Genomic DNA, 18,621 nt, shown 5'->3' on the forward strand with positions numbered 1-18,621 from the left:
ATATATGTTTGTCTGTCTTTCTTTATTTCTGTCTCTCTCTGCCGCTGTCTTTCTTTCTTTCTGTCTCTCTCCCTGCCCCTGTCTCTTTTTTCTTTCCTTTGTCTCCCTCCCTCCCACTATCTGTCTTTCTTTCTCTCCCCACTTCTTTCCAACGTCTGCTCCCCCTGTCCCTCAGACTTCCATTCAGCGGCTGTCCCTCCTCTCCCCCACACTTCCATTCAGTGTCTGTCTCCCTCTCTCACCCCTTTTATCTACTGTTCACCCTCTTGTTTTTCCCCTTCCATTCACTGCCCTCTCTTCTCTTTCCATCCAGTGTCCGCCTTCTCTCTCTCTCTGTTCCATATGGCATCTCCTCCTTCCTTTCCCCCTTCCTTTTCACTTGGTGTGGCATACCTTCCTCCTTCCCTGCATGCCCTGCCATGTCTTCTTCCCTCTAAGCCATTCTCTCCCCCTCTGCTCCCTTTCCTCCTTGAACTTCATCGGGCAGCAGCAGCATTCATAATTCATTGCTGTTGCCAGGCTTCAGGTCTTCCTCTCTGGCCGGTCCTGTCTTCATGAAAACAGGAAGTAGGCAGGACCCGCCTGAAGTCGGCAACAGCAGCAAATTTTAAATGCTGCTGCTGCCCGAAGAAGCCAGGCCTTAACAACAAAGCTCCCTCCAGCGTTGGCAGCCGCGAGAGCGAGGTAGGGATACCGTTGGACTACCATGTTTAAAAAAAAACAAACAAAAAAAAACTTACCGATGATGGCGGCGGTGCTGGGGGGGGGGCGGTTTGAAAAGCCATCAGCCGTGAAGTATGCCACCTGCATACTTCACAGCCGACGGCTTTTCTGGACTTTAAAAACTTAGCAACGATGGCGGCAGTGCTGGGGAGGGTTTGAAAAGGTGCCGCGGCTTCTCTGTCAATCCCCGCCTGACATGTCTCACAACAGCAGTTTAAGTCCGAGGTAGGGTGAGAGGACCCGACACGGAGAGCAGGAAGTCCAGCGCTAGCGGCGAGTGATAGGTGCTGGAAACTTAAGTAAGGCTGGGGACTCGCGCATGCGCACTCCTGCAAAGCCACGGACCTACATCTCACAGAACAGGGATCACAGAAGCACGCAGTTGAGTGCGCATGCGCGGCTAGCGTTTTATTATTTTTAATTCTATCTTTAACTTATTTATTCATTACTTGTTAGAATATTCATTTCTATCTCTATCTCTGTCTTTATAATTTTATTTTTACTTTTCATAAATTGTTTCTTCAGGTACTTTAGTTAGATTGTGAGCCTTTGGGATAGTTAGGGAATTTCCAAGTACCTATCTTATTTATTTTATTTATTGTATCTTTTAATGCATCATTTTTGAAAACCGCTTAGAAATCTCACAATTATTAGCGGTATATAAGAATTAAATTAAATTAAAAGTGTCCATTTTAGATTAGATTAGATTTATTTGAGGATACAATGAGGGCAGAATTTGGCAACATCCATGCAATGTGAGATGACCAGGGGCATGCAATGCAATAGAATTATGGGGGAAAAATATGGTAACATCTTGACCAGTCCTACACAGAATCGCATCTGCCCTAACGGACAGATGCCTAACACCGCCTAACTGTCCCGATTCTCTAACTGGCGTCCATGTCACAGGCACCGGTTAGAGAATTGTACCTGCCTGATCGAGGGATCCCTTGCTATCAGCTGATCACAGCAAGGAAATACCCCTGCCGCAATCAGCTGAGCAGCTGTGACAGGAGACTCCCTAGAAGTCCCGCCAAAATCGGCAGGAGGGATGCCCAGTCCCTCCTGCCCCCGAACCTCCAAACCCCTCCCAAAGCAGCTGGGCAGGAGGGATGCCCACTCCCTCCTGCAGCCAACCCCCCTCGGAACTTTCCTATCACACCATTCAACCAGCAACACCCCTTCCAGACCCCCTACACATGAAGACCCCCCTGGTACCTCCAAACCTGTAGTCCCCCCCTGGCACCCTTAAACGCCCCATCCCCCCATAACTTTCCAGAAGAAAATCTGGCCAGAGGGATGCTTACACTCTCCGTCTGGCAGGCTCGCCACTCCAGAATGGCGGCCCTTCCCCTTCCCGGTGCATTCTGGGATGCATCAGGGAAGGTTTTAAGGCCCTGATTGGCTCATGTGTGCAAGTACACTTAGGCTAGAGTGAGTGTGAGCCTGTGTAAGTCCGAATGAGCACGTGCCAGTCTAAATGTGGAGCAAACACACAGATTAAGACCCCCCCAGCCTCAGTTCTCAACATTGCATTCCCCAAGGAAGAAGAAGAGCAGGCAGGATAAGGGGATAAAAGAGGAGGGGGGCAAGCTCACCTAACTTCAGGTCTCCCAGCTCATTAATGAGGATGTTTGCTCCCTGAAATAAGAGTTACACCGTGTCAGCAGCAGAGACATATTAATTGCCAACAAGCAAATACTTTTGAACAGAATGGATATTCTATAACAAGAGGTCAGGGGTTGAGGGTCAAAGGAGATAGGAATAATGATGGGAAATATTTTTGCACAAAAATGTGGCAGATGCATGCAGCAGCCTCCCAAGACAGGTGAAAACAAAATATGATTTCAATGGATTTTATTGATTAAAAAAATAGAAGAAAATCATCCAACATTGTTTGCTATACAATAAAGAAAATATCAAGATTTAAACTAATACAGTAATGGAAAAGTTCAACATCAATAGTTTGTACCATTGTAACTCCATCCCCATCCCCACCCCCTATCTATATTGCTCCTCCTAACCTCTGTATGTAGTAGTATATAGTATATGGAAATCTGTTTAAGAAATAAAAATAGCAAATCACAGTGGGTGAAAGGAATCAGAATGATAGAACGAAAGGAATACAGGATTAATCCAACCACCCCGAATTAAGCTAAAAGCCTGTGCTCTTAGGACTGGATTCTGTAATTGCGCCTAAAAAGATAGGCGCTTGAAGTTGGGCGCTGTTAAGCTTGGTTCAATAACTGCCATCTAAGCGCCTAACTTAAAACTTAGGCGGCTGTAATGTAGGCCAGGGTTTTACAGGTCTACATTATAGGCGCCTAAGTTCTTTAAAGAATCATGCCTAGCAATGCCTAAGTCACTCTCCACCCCTAAGCACGCCTACTTTGGTGTTAGGCATCACTTGGCACCATGCAATAGGTGCTTATCTTTTGTAGAATTGCGCCTAAGAAGACAGGCACCTATCTCCCAATTAATTTTTATTTTTTTTCAATTATGAGCTTGTTAAAGCTCATAATTTAAACCAATTTACTAATTTCCCCCTTGTAGCCTCCAGTATATTACAAAAATGTTCCTTACGTACAGATCCCCACAACTGTAACATCACCTCCCAAATTCTACTAAGCAGTACCCCCTAAATCCACTTAATCCCCCAAATCCCCCACCTAATCCCCCTAAATCCACTACACCCCACCTATTCCTCTTCAAAAGACATATGACTATTAGATGTAACTCATTCAGTACCATACTACGGGCTTTAGGAGACGATGTGTGAATATAGTGTCGATGAGGGCAACATATAAAAACTAAGGGGTCATCTAGAAGTGTTCCATCATTGTCCTTTCAAAGGCTTAAGGCCTGGGTAAGCCTGACACCATTTTACTGAATCCATCTTTGCTGAGCCATAAGGAACTTTGATGAATCAGCTCTTCTGAGAAAAAGTATGTAGAAGCAGGTTATAAGCACGGTAATGACGTCTATCCTGCTTCTGTATCATCTTGACTGGACATGTTGTATTAACCTTGGAAGAAAGTACATGAAGAAGCCTATTCACCCTCCTTGGGTAATGTCACCATACATCCCGTTTTGAACGGGACCGTCCCTTTTTCAGATCCCCTGTCCCGTTGTCCCCATGAACAGCTTCGGGATGCCGAAATGTACATTTCGGCATCCCGAAGCTGTTCATGGGGATAACTTCTACATACAGCATCCCGAAGCAGTGAGTGGGGATAACGGAATAGGTGATCACGGAGAATGGGCTCTCTCTCTGCTTCCCTGCCCACCGCCGCAACAACCACAGGAAAGACATGACCAGGCACCGGCCCAGAAGCCTTCTCCCTGACATCAATTCTGACTTCGGAGAGGAAGTTCCAGGCCAGCCAGGCAGCGATTGGCTGGCCCGGAACTTCCTCTCCGACATCAGAATTGATGTCAGAGAGAACGCTTCTGGGATGGCGCCTGGACATGCCTTTCCTGTGGTTGTTGCGGTTGCAGCGGCGGCAGGCAGGAAGCAGCAGCAGGCGGCGGCGGCGGCGGCAAACCGGGTGAGGGGAGCAGAAGAATCAGCGGTAGGTCAGGCTTCAGAGGGAGGGAGGCAAACAGACAGGCAGGCTGGCTGGTTTCGGCGCAGCAGGGAGGGAGGGAGGTAGGCAGGCTTCGGGGGAGGGGGTGGGACAAAGGCTGGAAGACAGTGAGGGAGACATAGGAAGGAGGGAGGGAGGAAGGAAGGAGAGAAAGAGGCAGAGGAAGGGGGGTTGTAAGCAGAAGAGAGACTAGAAAAGAAGGCCTGGACCAAAGGGGAAAGACAGGAAGCAGATGCAGGACTATGGGAGGTTCAGACAGAGGGGTAGAGACCCTGAGGAAGAAGAGAGAGATCAAGATCATAACAGAGGAGGAGAGAGAGGGAGACCTGGAACAAAGGTACAAAGGAGAATTGACACTGGATCTGGGGAGGGTAACAGAGGGAAAAGAGAGAGAGAGAGACCTGGACCCAAAGGGGATGGGGTTGGATTGTGAAAGAAATGTTGGATGTGAAACAAAGAAAGAAATATCGGATACACAGTCAGAAGAAAGTGCAACCAGAGACTCATGAAATCACCAAACAACAAAGGTAGGAAACATTATTTTATTTTCAATTTAGTGATCAAAATGTGTCAGTTTTGAGAATTTATATCTGCTGTCTAAATTTTGCACTATATTCGTCTATTTTTCTATAGTTACTGAGGTGACATTGCATATTTTAAAGACATCTGCCTTGATATTGTTGAAAAAAAAACCCAAACTCATAAATGATAATTAACGTTTTCTCTGCATACAATGTGCTTTGTGGGTTTTTTAAAAAAAATTTATGGTTACCATTATGAATTAATAAGATATTGTGTGGGGGGACGTCACGTGCGCGTTTTTAAGATGGCCGCTTAGCGCCCTCGCTCCGGTCCGAGCCTCGCTGAACTTATAAATTTAAACCTCACGAAGCATATTTTCAGGTCAGCACGCACTGCTCCCTTGCAGCGGAATGTCGTCCAAGGCTAATAAGCCCGATTCCGCTCCAACACCTGGCCCGTCGGCGGCGCATCCAGCGCCGAAAAGATCCAAACATGAACCGCCCTCCCCGATCAAGGCCTCCGCGCCAGGCGCCACAGTGCAGGGTGATTCCATCTCCCACGATCTCCACGTGTTAAGAGAACTAATGCAAGAAAACTTAGCCGCCACGGTTGATATCAAAAATGAAATCGGGGGCATACTTACTCAACTTAAACAACAAAATGCTCGCATAGATTTGGCAGAAGAAAGACTTGCAGCGCATGACTCACAATATCTTGAAATACAACGTGATTTTCGCAAGCTACATGTGCTGCAACGTGATATTGAAGATCTCTCTAACAGGATGCGTCGGAGTAATATTCGCATTATTGGTCTTCCAGAATCATCTGAAGGTACTGACCTTATGTCTTTCCTGCTCTCCTTCATTCCTACCTCTCTAAAGCTTCAATTTGACCCTCCGCTCGAGATTGAGAGAGCGCACAGGGTCCCATCTGGTCCGCCACTACCTGCCAAACCTCCCAGGCCTGTAGTCCTAAAACTCCTACGCTACACTCAAGCTCTCCAAATCCTGCAAGCTGCTAAATCCTCTCCTGCACTGCAACATGATGGTAAAAAAATCATCATGGTCCCTGACCTGGCTAAAGCAACAGCACAAAAACGAAAAGCCTTCTTGGCAATGAGGCCTCAGCTTAAAAATATTGGAGCCCAATACGGGTTATTCTATCCTGCGAGGATGAAGATCACCTACCACAACAATACCAAAAATTTTGATGATCCGGTTGACTTACAAAAATTCCTGGATGACACAGTAGGAGCTATGATCTGACTTTCCTTTATCAAACTGTTATCTGCTTTACTGTTTATGAGGTTTAAATAATATCATTTGATACACAATTTGGGCTCGAGCGGAGGGCTGCCTGAGCACCTCTTGTCAGCATGGGATCCCATTTCTGGATCTTCTTCTACTTTTTGATATGGTTCTTTGTTAGACTGAATCATCCTCCTTATTTTTTACTTTTTCTCCCTTTCTCTGTTTTTATATGCTGTGATACTCACAAGGGCAAAGCATGGAATTCAAATTTTTATCCATACTTTGTTTTCTGCTGTGCAGAGCTTAGATGTTTCTCCCGAGAACCATCCCCAGAACCTGTTATCCAACAGCTTCCCAATGGTTAAACTACACATCGTCTCCCTAAACATCAAAGGAATCAACAGCCCTATTAAACGAAAGAAAATCCTGCACTATCTCAAAGCACCTTGAAGCGGATATATGTCTCCTGCAAGAATCACATATCAGCGCTGAAGAAGCTAACAAGCTAACTGGAGGATGGGTTCAACATTGCTTTGCTGCCCCTGCTTCAGGAAAGAAAAACGGGGTAATCACACTAATAAAGAAATCTCTTAATTTCCAGCTTCAAACCCACAAATTTGATCCTTCTGGCCGCTGGTCCTTTTTGGAGGGCTCCATAGCTGGAAGGCCGATAAAATTGTTCAACGTCTACGCCCCTAATGCAGATGACCCTTCCTTTTTCCAAACATTCCAAACACTCTGCCACTCATCACTTTCCTCAGACACCATTTTTGCAGGTGACCTCAACTTTCCTCTAGATCCCTTTATTGATCGCTCATCGAAATGCCGTCCAGCAAAACTTCGAGTGAGATCCACTGTTAAAAACCTAATGGACTCTTTCGGCTGGTCGGACATCTGGAGAATACTGCATCCGTCTGACAAAGATTTTACCTTCTACTCTGCACCCCATCAAACATACTCAAGAATTGACTATATTCTTGGATCTAAAGACATATTAAATATGGTTTCTTCATCACGCATACATGACATCACCATTTCAGATCATGCGGCTGTCTCCTGTCACCTCAATTGGACCACCTCTTCCACAACCAGACAATGGAGATTTAACAACTTTCTTCTACATGAAGACTCCTTCATCTCACATATCAAAGAAGAATCTCAATCGTTCTTTGACACTAACATCTCTTCAGTTGACGACTTCTCCATAGTATGGGAATCTTATAAAGCATGGCTGCGTGGTAAAATCATCAGCTTCTCAGCCTTTCAATTGAAGCAAAAAAAATCTAAACTACATCTACTTGAAACAGACATCCATACTTATGAATCTCAACTCTATAACCATTATGATCCTGAGTTATACAGAAAATTGCAGCAACTTAAATTCCAATATAATGAACTCTTCAGTTCCATGGCTTCTGCCTCCTTATTCCGACGATCAACCACATATTATGCCTCTTCCAACAAATCAGGCCATCTTCTTGCTCTTTTCCTGAAAGGAAAACGTTCAAAAAACCATATCACACACATCAAAACCAATTCTGGTCATATTCACCATACAACCAAAGACATATTAGAAGACTTTCGCAAATTCTATGAAGACCTCTACACATCGGAAGCTTCCTCCTCCTCCTCGTCTATTCAAGATTTCCTTCATTCGCTTGATCTACCGACTTTATCTGACCAGCAACGTCGTTCCCTGCAAGCACCTATTTCCACTGATGAAGTCACTCGTGCCATCTCATCTCTACCTTCAGCTAAAGCGCCTGGACCCGATGGATTGTCTTCAGAATTCTACAAATCATTCTCAACTCTTCTATCTCCTTATTTACTCTCTTACTACAAGGGTATCCAGGAAGCCCCGGCAACCCTTCACAGATTTCTTGAAGCAAACATTATAGTTCTGCCAAAGCCGAACAGGGATCCTGACCTCGTTAAGAACTATAGACCTATATCTCTTTTAAATTTGGACTATAAAATTTATGCTAAAATATTAGTTTTTCGGTTGGAAAAAGTAATGTCTTATCTGATCCACAGAGACCAAGTGGGATTTCTGAAAGGTCGCTATGGCGCAGATAACACTAGACTTTTATGTCATGTGCTCCACTCCTCTCGATCGTTCACTCAGCCATCAATTCTTGTTTCTCTAGACGCTGAAAAAGCGTTCGATAGAGTGGAGTGGAAATACCTATTTGCAGTCCTGTCTAGATTTGGTTTTCCCCCATCTCTTATTCATATGATCTCCATACTTTACAACTCCCCTTCTGCAAAACTTATCGTCAATGATGAGGCATCTGCCCCATTCACCCTACACAGAGGCACCCGTCAGGGATGCCCTATGTCCCCACTTTTATTCAACTTAGCCCTAGAACCCCTTCTTACAGCCATCCGCCTCTCCCCCGATATCAAAGGGATTAACATTGCATCCATAGAAATAAAAATCTCTGCCTACGCAGATGATGTCCTCCTTTATCTCACTGACCCCGAACATTCGCTCTCTGCATTAACACACTTAATCTCGACATACTCCTTGTTTTCAGGATACAAAATAAACTGGGATAAATCTGAGATTATGCCCCTCCATGATTGTAATCCCTCCCTTTTTCAAATGACTCATCCCTTTACATGGGTCACCACAGGTATCAAATACTTAGGGCTATTATTTGATAAAACCATTAACTCATCTCAACAACTAATCTCTTCCAGAATCCTCGCTCAAGTACAGAACTCTTTATCCTCCTGGTCCCCCTTACACCTTTCTTGGTGGGGTCGCTTAGATACCATAAAAATGATGGTGGTTCCCAGAATCACATACGTCTTTAGCATGCTTCCTATATTATTTCCATCCTCTATATACAAACAAATTGAGAACCTACTCTTACGTTTCCTATGGAATGAAAAACCCCATAGAATTTCTCTTCAGAAACTAAAAGCTCCTCGCATCTCAGGTGGAGTTAACTTTCCAGATCTTCTTCTCTATCATAAAGCTTTTATATTGAGACAAGGTGCAGAATGGCTCTCTAATCCCATGTCTACTGATATCCCCAATTGGCTACGATTAGAGCTTTCCCTTACATATCCTTTCCCCCTCCTCCGTCTTATAGGGACACATAATTCTCCCTATATTAAACATAATCCTATCTTGTACACCACTCACAAAGTATTATCAAATCTGGATTCTTTACTGGAGATACCCTGGAACAAATCAACACTCTGTCCTCTCTGGTTTAACAAATTCCTATTGATAGATAAGAAAACCTTCTCCTGGCCCTCCTGGTCCCAACATCATCAAATATGGGATTTGGGATCGGTGTGTCATCCTGATGGTTCACTCTTTACCTTTCAGGATATGATAGCCTCTTTTTCCCTCGCTGAATCTAACTTTCTCAAATGGTTACAACTCCGGTCAGCCATTAAAAAATCAGGCCTTCTCTCCTCACTTTCCCTTTCTTCTCCCACGTTATACACCTACTCTCAGAAATTTCTAGCTCAAGGTCACACAGCATCTCACTTCTATAAGCTACTTAAATCCTTCTCGCCCAATCCCTTACTCACTACGCAATTAGCTTGGGAACATGACATTGGAATGGCTATAACTGATGATGCTTGGTCCTCCATTTTCACTTCCACGTTCAAAATATCGAGATCTGCCTCAATCCTACAGAATATGTTCTTCTTTCTTCACAGAGCCCAATGGACTCCTATCAAATCCAACAAAATAGATGCTTCCTATTCTAAAAACTGTTGGTCTTGTAAGAAAGAGGAAGGAACACTGCATCACTTATTATATTCCTGCCCAATGATCCAAACTTTTTGGCATACTGTTTGGAAAACAATTTGCTCAATCTTCAACATAAACATTGCCCTTTCCTATCAAATGCTCCTTCTCAAGTCTTTCGCACTTAATCATTTAATCTCTGAAAATGATCTATATTTAATAGATATGCTAATCACTCTAGCCCTAAAAATTCTTTTATCAACATGGAAAGACTTATCAAAGGCCTCCCACCCACAATGGTGGAATTTAGTATGTTCAATATACAGAATGGAGGCTTATCTTGCTAAATCATATAACAGGATGCATCGCTTTCATTCCAGATGGAATCTGCTAAAACTTTACCTTTCTTCCAATAACAAATGATTTCCATGATCACAGTATACCCCTTATTTTCTTTTATTGACCCATTCATTTCCTTATTCCCAGGATGATTCACTCTACCAGTTAGTGGATTGTTGCCATTGTCTACTGAGATGTTTTCTATGTTATCATTCTTTTATTGTTGTTATATCATTATGACTCTCTGTTTAATATAATAAGCACCATATTACTGGTGTATTCATCTCATATCTATCAGATACTGTATTAGCACATTCCACTGGTTTACATTTGTATTTTCTTTTCAAAAATTTTCCAATAAAAATACCTTGACAAAAAAAAAATAAGATATTGTGTGTACATGAAAAATAAATGGAAGAAATTAGGACTGGGGCGGTGCTAGGTCAGGATTGGGGGCAGGACCAATGTTCCCTCTAAGGATTGATGAGGTGTGTGCAAAAAAAAATATGCATGAGCGACAAGTTACATACTCCACAAATTTATGAGCAGGCGCGGAGGATGCATTTTTAAATAAATGTAGTTTATCCTTGTACTCCTTATGTATTTTTAATCATCTATGGATATGTTTGTATGTTTATTGTTCAAATGGTTTTATTTATTTCCCCAAATTTATTTTTGTTATACGCATTGAAAATATTTGATATTGCGTTTAAATCAAAATCTCAATAAACTTGAAACTTGAAACGAGTGCCCGTGAGATTGTGGGAGGGTTAAATACTCAAAACTTAGAAGAATAACAATTTACTTAAAGTTTTTGCTACGCTAGCTTTCTGGTATCTTTACATACAGTGGCGTACCTAGCATATGTAACACCCGGGGCCCATCATTTTTTGGCACCCCCCCATCTGTACGAAAAACATGATTTTTAGTAACAAGCCACACGTCACACATGAGTACCTAGGAAAAGGCAGCATCTTACATATTGCAGTGAGCAGTACATCAATACACCCACTGTAAAACTAAACAAGCCAGACCAGCACAGATCAATCCTAACAGAAAACCATGTCTTTCGAACACACAGAACACAGAAAACACCTTCGCCTAGTATGGAATATGACATCACAAACTAACCCCTCCCCCTTTTACAAAACTGTAGTGTGGATTTTAGCCACAGTGGTAACAGCCCTGACGCTCATAGAATTCTGAGCATCAGAGCTGCTACCACCACGGCTGGTGCTAAAAAACGCTCCACAGTTTTGTAAAAGGGGGGATAAAATAGAAATACACAGCTTCAACGCTCTAGCTCAGGGGTGCCCAAACTTTTTGGGCTTGCGAGCTACTTTAAAATGACCAAGTCAAAATGATCTACCAACAATAAAATTAAAAAACACAAAGCACACTATACGCTGAGAAAATGTTAATTATCATTCCTATTCTGGGTTTTTTTCAAAGAGGTCAAGGCAGATAACTCTATGCATTGTCACCTCAGTAACAACCATATAAAAATAGACAAATATACCCCCTTCCTTTTTATTAAACCACAATAGCAGTTTTTAGTGCAGGGAACTGCGCTAAATGCCCAGCGCTGCTCTCGACACTCATAGGCTCCCTGCGCTAAAAAACACTATTGTGGTTTAGTAAAAGGGGGCCATAGTGCAAAATATAGACAGCATATATAAATTCAGACACATTTTGATCACTAAATTTAAAATAAAATCATTTTTCATACCTTGTCTGGTGATTTCATGAGTCTCTGGTTGCACTTTCATCTTCTGACTGTGCATCCAATCTTTCTTCCCTTCTTTCAGCCTGTATGCTTCCTCTCCTCCAGACCTCATTCCCTCCCCTAACTTTTTCTTCCTCTTTCCCTGCCCTTTCTTTCTTTTTTCTCTCTTGATGCCCCCTTTCTTTTTTTCTGTTTCCCTTCTGTCTCCCTGCCCCCTTTCTTTCTTTCTTTCTTCCTCCCTCCCTCCACAAAGCCACTGCTGCCACCATCGGGGGAAATAGGTCCCAAAGCCACCGCCGCGGCTGCCCCAAGCTCTCTCTGCTTCCCACCGTCGGCCAACCAGCATTCCCCCGACGTCAATTCTGCCGTCGGAGAGGAAGTTCCGCCCAGCCAGGCAGCGATTGGCTGGCCCAAACTTCCTCTCCGACGGCAGCCTTAGGGGGGGTGCACAGCCGGCCAGATCCAGACCTGGCCGGCTGTGCACCCCCCCTAAGGCTGCACCCGGGGCAGAACGCCCCCCCCCCCTCCCCGGTACGTCACTGAAGACGTGGCAGCGGCTCCTCTCACGAATCCCCACCTGCGTCGGAAGTCCGATGCAGTCGGGGATCTTGAGAGGAGTCGCCACTACATCTTTCCACTTAAAATACACTAAGACAAACAGGACAGACCGCCTCCACCGCTTCCTCTCACCTCCACCCGTGACACGAGCTGAGCGACACGAGAAAACGTATGAGCGACGCCACTGAAAATAGTGAGCGATCGCTCATGCGTTCAGCTTAGAGGGAACATTGGGCAGGACTGAAAATTAATAGATGTCCCATTTTGATGACAAAAATAAATGGTCACGTTTGGGTCCCATCCCTGATCAGGATAAATCCTGATTAGCCAGGTTGTCACTTGAGCATGGGAGGAATGTATTGTCAAATGGAACCAGAAAGTGAGAAGAAGGAGTTGGGGGGCTAAAGCCGAAGGAGAGAAGGAAAGAGAAGATTTCCTGGATGACTAGCATATTTCTGGAAAAAGGACTATTTATCAGTTATGCTGAAGGATTGATCTATGTTCCAGAGTAAGGAACAACTCTGCAGCTGAATATTTTTTGGACTGTTACCAGACCAAGACCTGCTGTATGGACTGGAATAACCCGAAATTGATTTGATCTAGTCTCAATGTTGGCTTACAATCAAGTTTGAAGCCTAAAGAAAATATTTACCCACCTAATGCTGCCTGAACAGCTGGAAAAATGATGAGGATGTGAAATCTCCTTCAGTTCTAAACTAAACTAAACCTTAAGTTTATATACCGCATCGTCACTGGTATTTTCTTTGCTAAGGGCTGGTTAATTTGCTAAGGGCTGGTTAATTCTGGGACAAATATTAATTTAGCTCAAGAGATAGTGGCTGTTTTATAACATTCTTATCAGGAAACTTTTCTAAAATCATTATATAAAGTTACTAGTCTTATAGCCCGTTACATTAACGGGTGCTAGAATATATGTGTGTCTGTCTGTCTTTATTTCTTTCTCTCTCTCTCTCTCTCCATAGCCACTTTCTGTATTTCTGTCTTTCTGTCTTTCTTTTTCCTCGGCTGTCCACCCATTCTCCCTTCCTTTTACCTTCCCTGTGTCCACCACCACCCCTTCATTGCTCCCCTTATCCAGCAGCAGCCCTTCTCCCTTTTTTAATCTCCCCCCTGTTCAGCAGTAGACATCCCTTCCTTTTTCTCCCCCATCTCTTCCCCTGTCCATCAGCACCTCTTTCCTGCTCTCATGTCCAGCAGTAGGCCTCCCTTCCTTTTTCTCCCTCCCCTGTCTCTTCCCCTGTCCAGCAGCACCCCTTACCTTGTGTTTGCCCTCCACCGACCACGGCCTGCAGACGCCGAGAGCTGCCGCAGCCGACAGTCTCTGCGCCGCCTGAAGCCGACAAAACCCTAAGCCGCGCATGCACACTCCTACCTGTGGGGACCTACAGCGCACGGAAAACGGGAGCACGCAGGTAAGAGTGCATATGCACGGCTTAGGGTTTTATTATATTAGATGGTTTGTACATATAACTTGTGTTTACTTTAGCATTTCAGAAATATATTTGTAAATAATCATTAGAAGAATTTGTAACTATTTTTATAACTTGAATGCCAGATGTCTAAGTATTTTTGATATCTAATAAAATAATTCATAATTACACTGTGCCAACCTTCTTTTAAATAAAGCAGCAATTATATAAAATCAGAGGGTCATTAGGTACAGTTAATCCTACTTGAAACGAGTCCAGAATAGTTACTTTCTAAGTTAATTTTCTGTTGTTACCTCTGTACGCTATATATTTGGGGGCTCGTCCGGGATTTGAACCCAGTGAAGATGTCCTTAAATGGGTCCACATTAATCAATTGAAACCATGCACATCCCACCCCTCCCTCTCACCTTAATATCTCGGTGGATCTTTCCTTGATTGTGCAGGTAAGCCAGACCCTAGCCATAGGAACACAAAGGAATGAGAGGAGTTAGTCTCTGACTGACATCTGCTTTATTGAACAGAATTTGCATTTCTAAAATGAAATATCCCCCTCCATAGAGAGAGAGAAAGAAGGTTTAGAGGAAGGAAAGTTCAGAAAAGGGAAGTTTGCATCAGAGGATCTGTCCTCGCTCTGGGATTTAGTACCCATAACCATGACTCTACACATTTATTTTTTCATTTTTATGTTTTCCAACACTTGGCACGTTGGAAAGAATTATATAAAGGAATTGATGTTCATCTGTCTTTCCATTCATCCATCAGTCCATAAACACCATAACCCTCCAAAAAGAGAAGGGACGTGACCAAATTTTCCACGAATACTATATTACAAGCTAGCTGAATAACAAGAAGCCTCAAGTCAGTTTTTTCAACGAACCGAGCCTCCAAAATTAGCCTCATTGCATTTTTCAGGAAACAGGAACGTCAGAATGTTGACCAGGACTCTGTTTCAAAAGCAATACCCCCCTCACCCAATCCTTTCAACAATTTAGTCCAAAGCAACCAGTTATATAAAGCCAAAGACACAAGGAAAAAAAATAAGAGTTGGAGAAAGATCTATTTATTTATTTAAAAATTTACTAACCCATACAATTTTTTTAATTCTTGGCAGCTTACGATAAAAAAAGATGGCAGCAAAGGTTATCTTCAAAGCCAGTTTCTTTACTTTTCCAAAATAAACACACACACATTCCTTCCTTCATCCCCCAACCCACCACACACAAACTCACAAGCCACGGATTCCTATACCACACACCCACCATACATACAATGCCAAACACATGCCTGTAACCACAGACATATCCATAAATACCTACCTCAGTTCTCCACGTATATACTCCCACACATCCCCCATGCCCTAAATCCATACATTCCTATATTTCCAATAGACAAACAAAACACAAAAACCCACAACTCCAAATCCACCTACCCCCATCACAACCCATGAACACGTGCACACAGACACACAACTCACCAACCCTATACATATACCTTCTCACACCCTCTACCTACATGCAGTACTAACAACTCACATTCCCTACAACCCTTCCCTCTTTTACAAAGCTGCACTAAACTAAACTAAACCTTGGGTTTGTATACCGCACCATCTCCATAGTTGTGGAGCTCGGCACGGTTTACAGGAATTGTATTGAGAAGGAACTCCATGGAAGGGCTAGATGAAGATCAGAGGGGAGAAGAATGTTAGAGGGCTAGGATGTCAGAAGAGGGGGGAGTGTTAGGTTTTGGAGAAGAGCCTGTGCTGTGTTAATGGCCCCAAAGCCCATAGAGATTTAAAGGGCTCTGGGGCCATTGCCGCATGGCTTTGTAAAAGAGGCAGTAAGTCAAAGCATTCTTGATGCCATACCCTGCACGTAAGAGGGATCTTCAAAAAAAATTTCTGCACTTTTTTTTTAAAACACTCTTTACTAAATATCTCAAAAGCAAATTACTTCACTACCTGCAAGGTCAGTCGGTTTGTCTGACTGACTAGTCACATGACATTCTATGATACGCCCTTTTATCACTTCTCCAGCCCCAACCATTTCCTGCAAAAATGTGGAAACTTTTTGAAGAACTTTCATATTTGTTGCATCTACCAATGGCAATGTAACTAATATATATATATATATATATATATATTTTTTTTTTTTCTACAGATTACATCACCATGTACACTGGTCATAATGCTCTTGGGGTGAGCACTGAGCAGCACCTGCTGTGGCACCAGGGAGTTCCATAGGTTAAGTTTCTCTATAGTTCCCCTGTACCAAGATAAGCATCAAAATAACATCAAACCAAACAAACTAGAAGCAAGCCCCACAGGAATAAACAACATAACCAAGAAAGAGGGGATATGTCCGAAAAAAAAAAAAAAAAATAAAATCAGGATTTGCAAATTAGACACTGATAAATGATCATTTATTCATTTACTTATTGCTTACTGTTTAAGAACATAATAAGCGCCATCTCCGGAACAGACCCTAGGTCCATCAAGTCCGGCGATCCGCACACGCGGAGGCCCCGCCAGGTGTACCCTGGCATAGTTTTGGTCCCCATATCGCTCCAAGTTTCTCATAAAGAGAAGTGCATCTAGCCTACCCCTACCCATGTCACTTCATGCCACTCATAAGGAGATGTACCGTATTTGCCGGCGTATAGGACGACTGGGCGTATAAGACGACCCCCCAACTTTTAGTTAAAAAATAGAGTTTTGTGTTATACTCGCCGTATAAGACGACCCCTTCTTCCTTCTCCACCCCTTTGTATTCCCCCATGTGCTTTCAGCGTTCTTCTCCCTCCTCTGTCTTCAAATGCTTTCAGAGTCCTTCCCCCCCCTCCTGTCTTTCACCATGGTATTTCAGCGTCCTTCTCCCCCCCTCCTTCTCTACCGCCCCGGGTGCAGCACAGCCAGCCAGGTCCCCTTACTTTTGTGGCACTTCCCCGACCGACCGACAACAGCCCGGGTCCGACAAACTTCCCTGCCCTTAACCGCGAATCTAAATTACCTTCTTATAGCTGCTGTAAGAAGGTAATTTAGATTCGCGGCTACAGGGCAGGGAGGATTGTCGGACCCGGGATGTTATCGGTCGGTCGGGGAAGTGCCACAAAAGTAAGGGGACCTGGCCGGCTGTGCTGCAACCGGGGCGGGGCGGCCGCCCCTCTCTCTTGGTATCGCGAGGCTACTCTCCTCCTTACCTGCCATGCCTGCAGCAGAGCCGAACGGAAGTCTTCCCGATGTCAGCGCTGACGTCGGAGGGAGGGAGGGCTTTGTTTAAGCTTTGTTTAAGCCCTCCCTCCCCTCCGACGTCAGCGCTGACGTCGGGAAGACTTCCGTTCGGCTCTGTGCTGCAAGCAGAGAAGGTAGGGAGAAGAAGAGCCGCGCGACTGAGTACATCCAGCCCCGCAAGTAAGGGCATGTAAACTGTACCCGGCGTATAAGACGACCCCCGACTTTGGGGAGGATTTTAAGGTACTAAAAAGTCGTCTTATACGCCGGCAAATACGGTACATCTAACTTACCCTTAAATCCTAGAATGGTGGATTCCGCAATTACCTCTTCTGGGAGAGCATTCCAGGTGTCCACCACTCGTTGTGTGAAGCAGAACTTCCTGATTTGTCTTGAACTTGTCCCCCCTTAGCTTCAGCCCATGTCCTCTTGTCCGTGCCACATTGGACATTGTAAATAACGTTTTTTCCTGCTCTATTTTGTCGATTCCTTTCAGTATTTTGAATGTCTCGATCATATCCCCTCGTAGTCTCCTTTTCTCAAGGGAGAACAACCCCAGTCTCTTAAGTCTTTCCTCGTAATCTAGGTTCTCCATACCTTTCACCAGCTTTAAGTGGAGTCATTGTATGTATTTATGTATGATATATTTATTTATTTACTCTCCCCCTTTTACAAAACTGCGGTAGCATTTTTTAGCGCAAGCTGACACGCTGAATGCTCTGCGCTGCTCCCAACGCTCATAGGAACTCCATGAGTGTCGGGAGCAGCGCAGAGCATTCAGTGTGCTGGCCTGGGCTAAAAACCGCTATCACAGTTTTGTAAAAGGGGGGAGGGTTAAATTATTATTATTATTATTATTTTTAAATGGACATGTTTGATTTATTGATTGATTGCTTGAACGTTTTAATGTAGTTCATAACCTTACTATAATAATGGACATATTTACTTATTGTACAACTAGTTATATATAATTTATACTTTTAAGCATCTGACATTTGCATATTTATTACTTTTGTGACATCTTTATACAGCTACCAATCCTTGCATTTACATGTGCTCTTATAGATTTAATAGACAAAAATTATTTTTTTCATCGATTTATTTTTTTACTATTTGACCAGTATGCATTAGGCCAATAGAAAACATTCAGTTTGCCAATCCTTATTTCTGTTCTACAAATGTACTTTTTATTAGTCCATATGTCATTTTTTACATATTTCATATTTATCATTTACATACAATCATAGATAATAAAGACATGTATTTTTTTCATACATCATTGCAGACATTTCAGAACACTTGTCAGTTTATTTTCCACCTGGTTTTCTAAGCAATTTTCTCCACTCTCATTTTTATTTAGAATCACTTTTCACTAGTGCTGCCTGATTTGACGATTCGCTTTCTAAAAAAATATCAGACTTATCAATTCAGTGAGTCCTGACATCTCGGGACTCCTAAAGCAGTAGCAGCATTGGCAGTGGCCATCGGGAAAAAGCAATGCTCGGAACAGGCTGCTCCTGGCCT

General features: G+C 43.4%; 1 protein-coding gene across 5 annotated transcripts in view; it reads right to left on the reverse strand.

The window, feature by feature from the left end:
• Nucleotides 1-18,621, reverse strand: part of MAP4K1 (mitogen-activated protein kinase kinase kinase kinase 1) — a 176,053-nt gene that overhangs the window by 86,609 nt on the left and 70,823 nt on the right. For all 5 annotated transcript variants that reach the window (XM_033956546.1, XM_033956543.1, XM_033956542.1 and 2 more), the window contains exons 6-7: nucleotides 14,279-14,326; nucleotides 2,322-2,364 (exon numbers count right to left, since the gene is read on the reverse strand). In XM_033956546.1, the coding sequence (XP_033812437.1) occupies nucleotides 2,322-2,364; nucleotides 14,279-14,326 (91 nt within the window). The remainder of the gene's footprint in view (nucleotides 1-2,321; nucleotides 2,365-14,278; nucleotides 14,327-18,621) is intronic.

This window comes from Geotrypetes seraphini, chromosome 8 (assembly GCF_902459505.1).
Source record: "Geotrypetes seraphini chromosome 8, aGeoSer1.1, whole genome shotgun sequence".
Classification (NCBI taxonomy): Eukaryota; Metazoa; Chordata; class Amphibia; order Gymnophiona; family Dermophiidae; genus Geotrypetes; species Geotrypetes seraphini.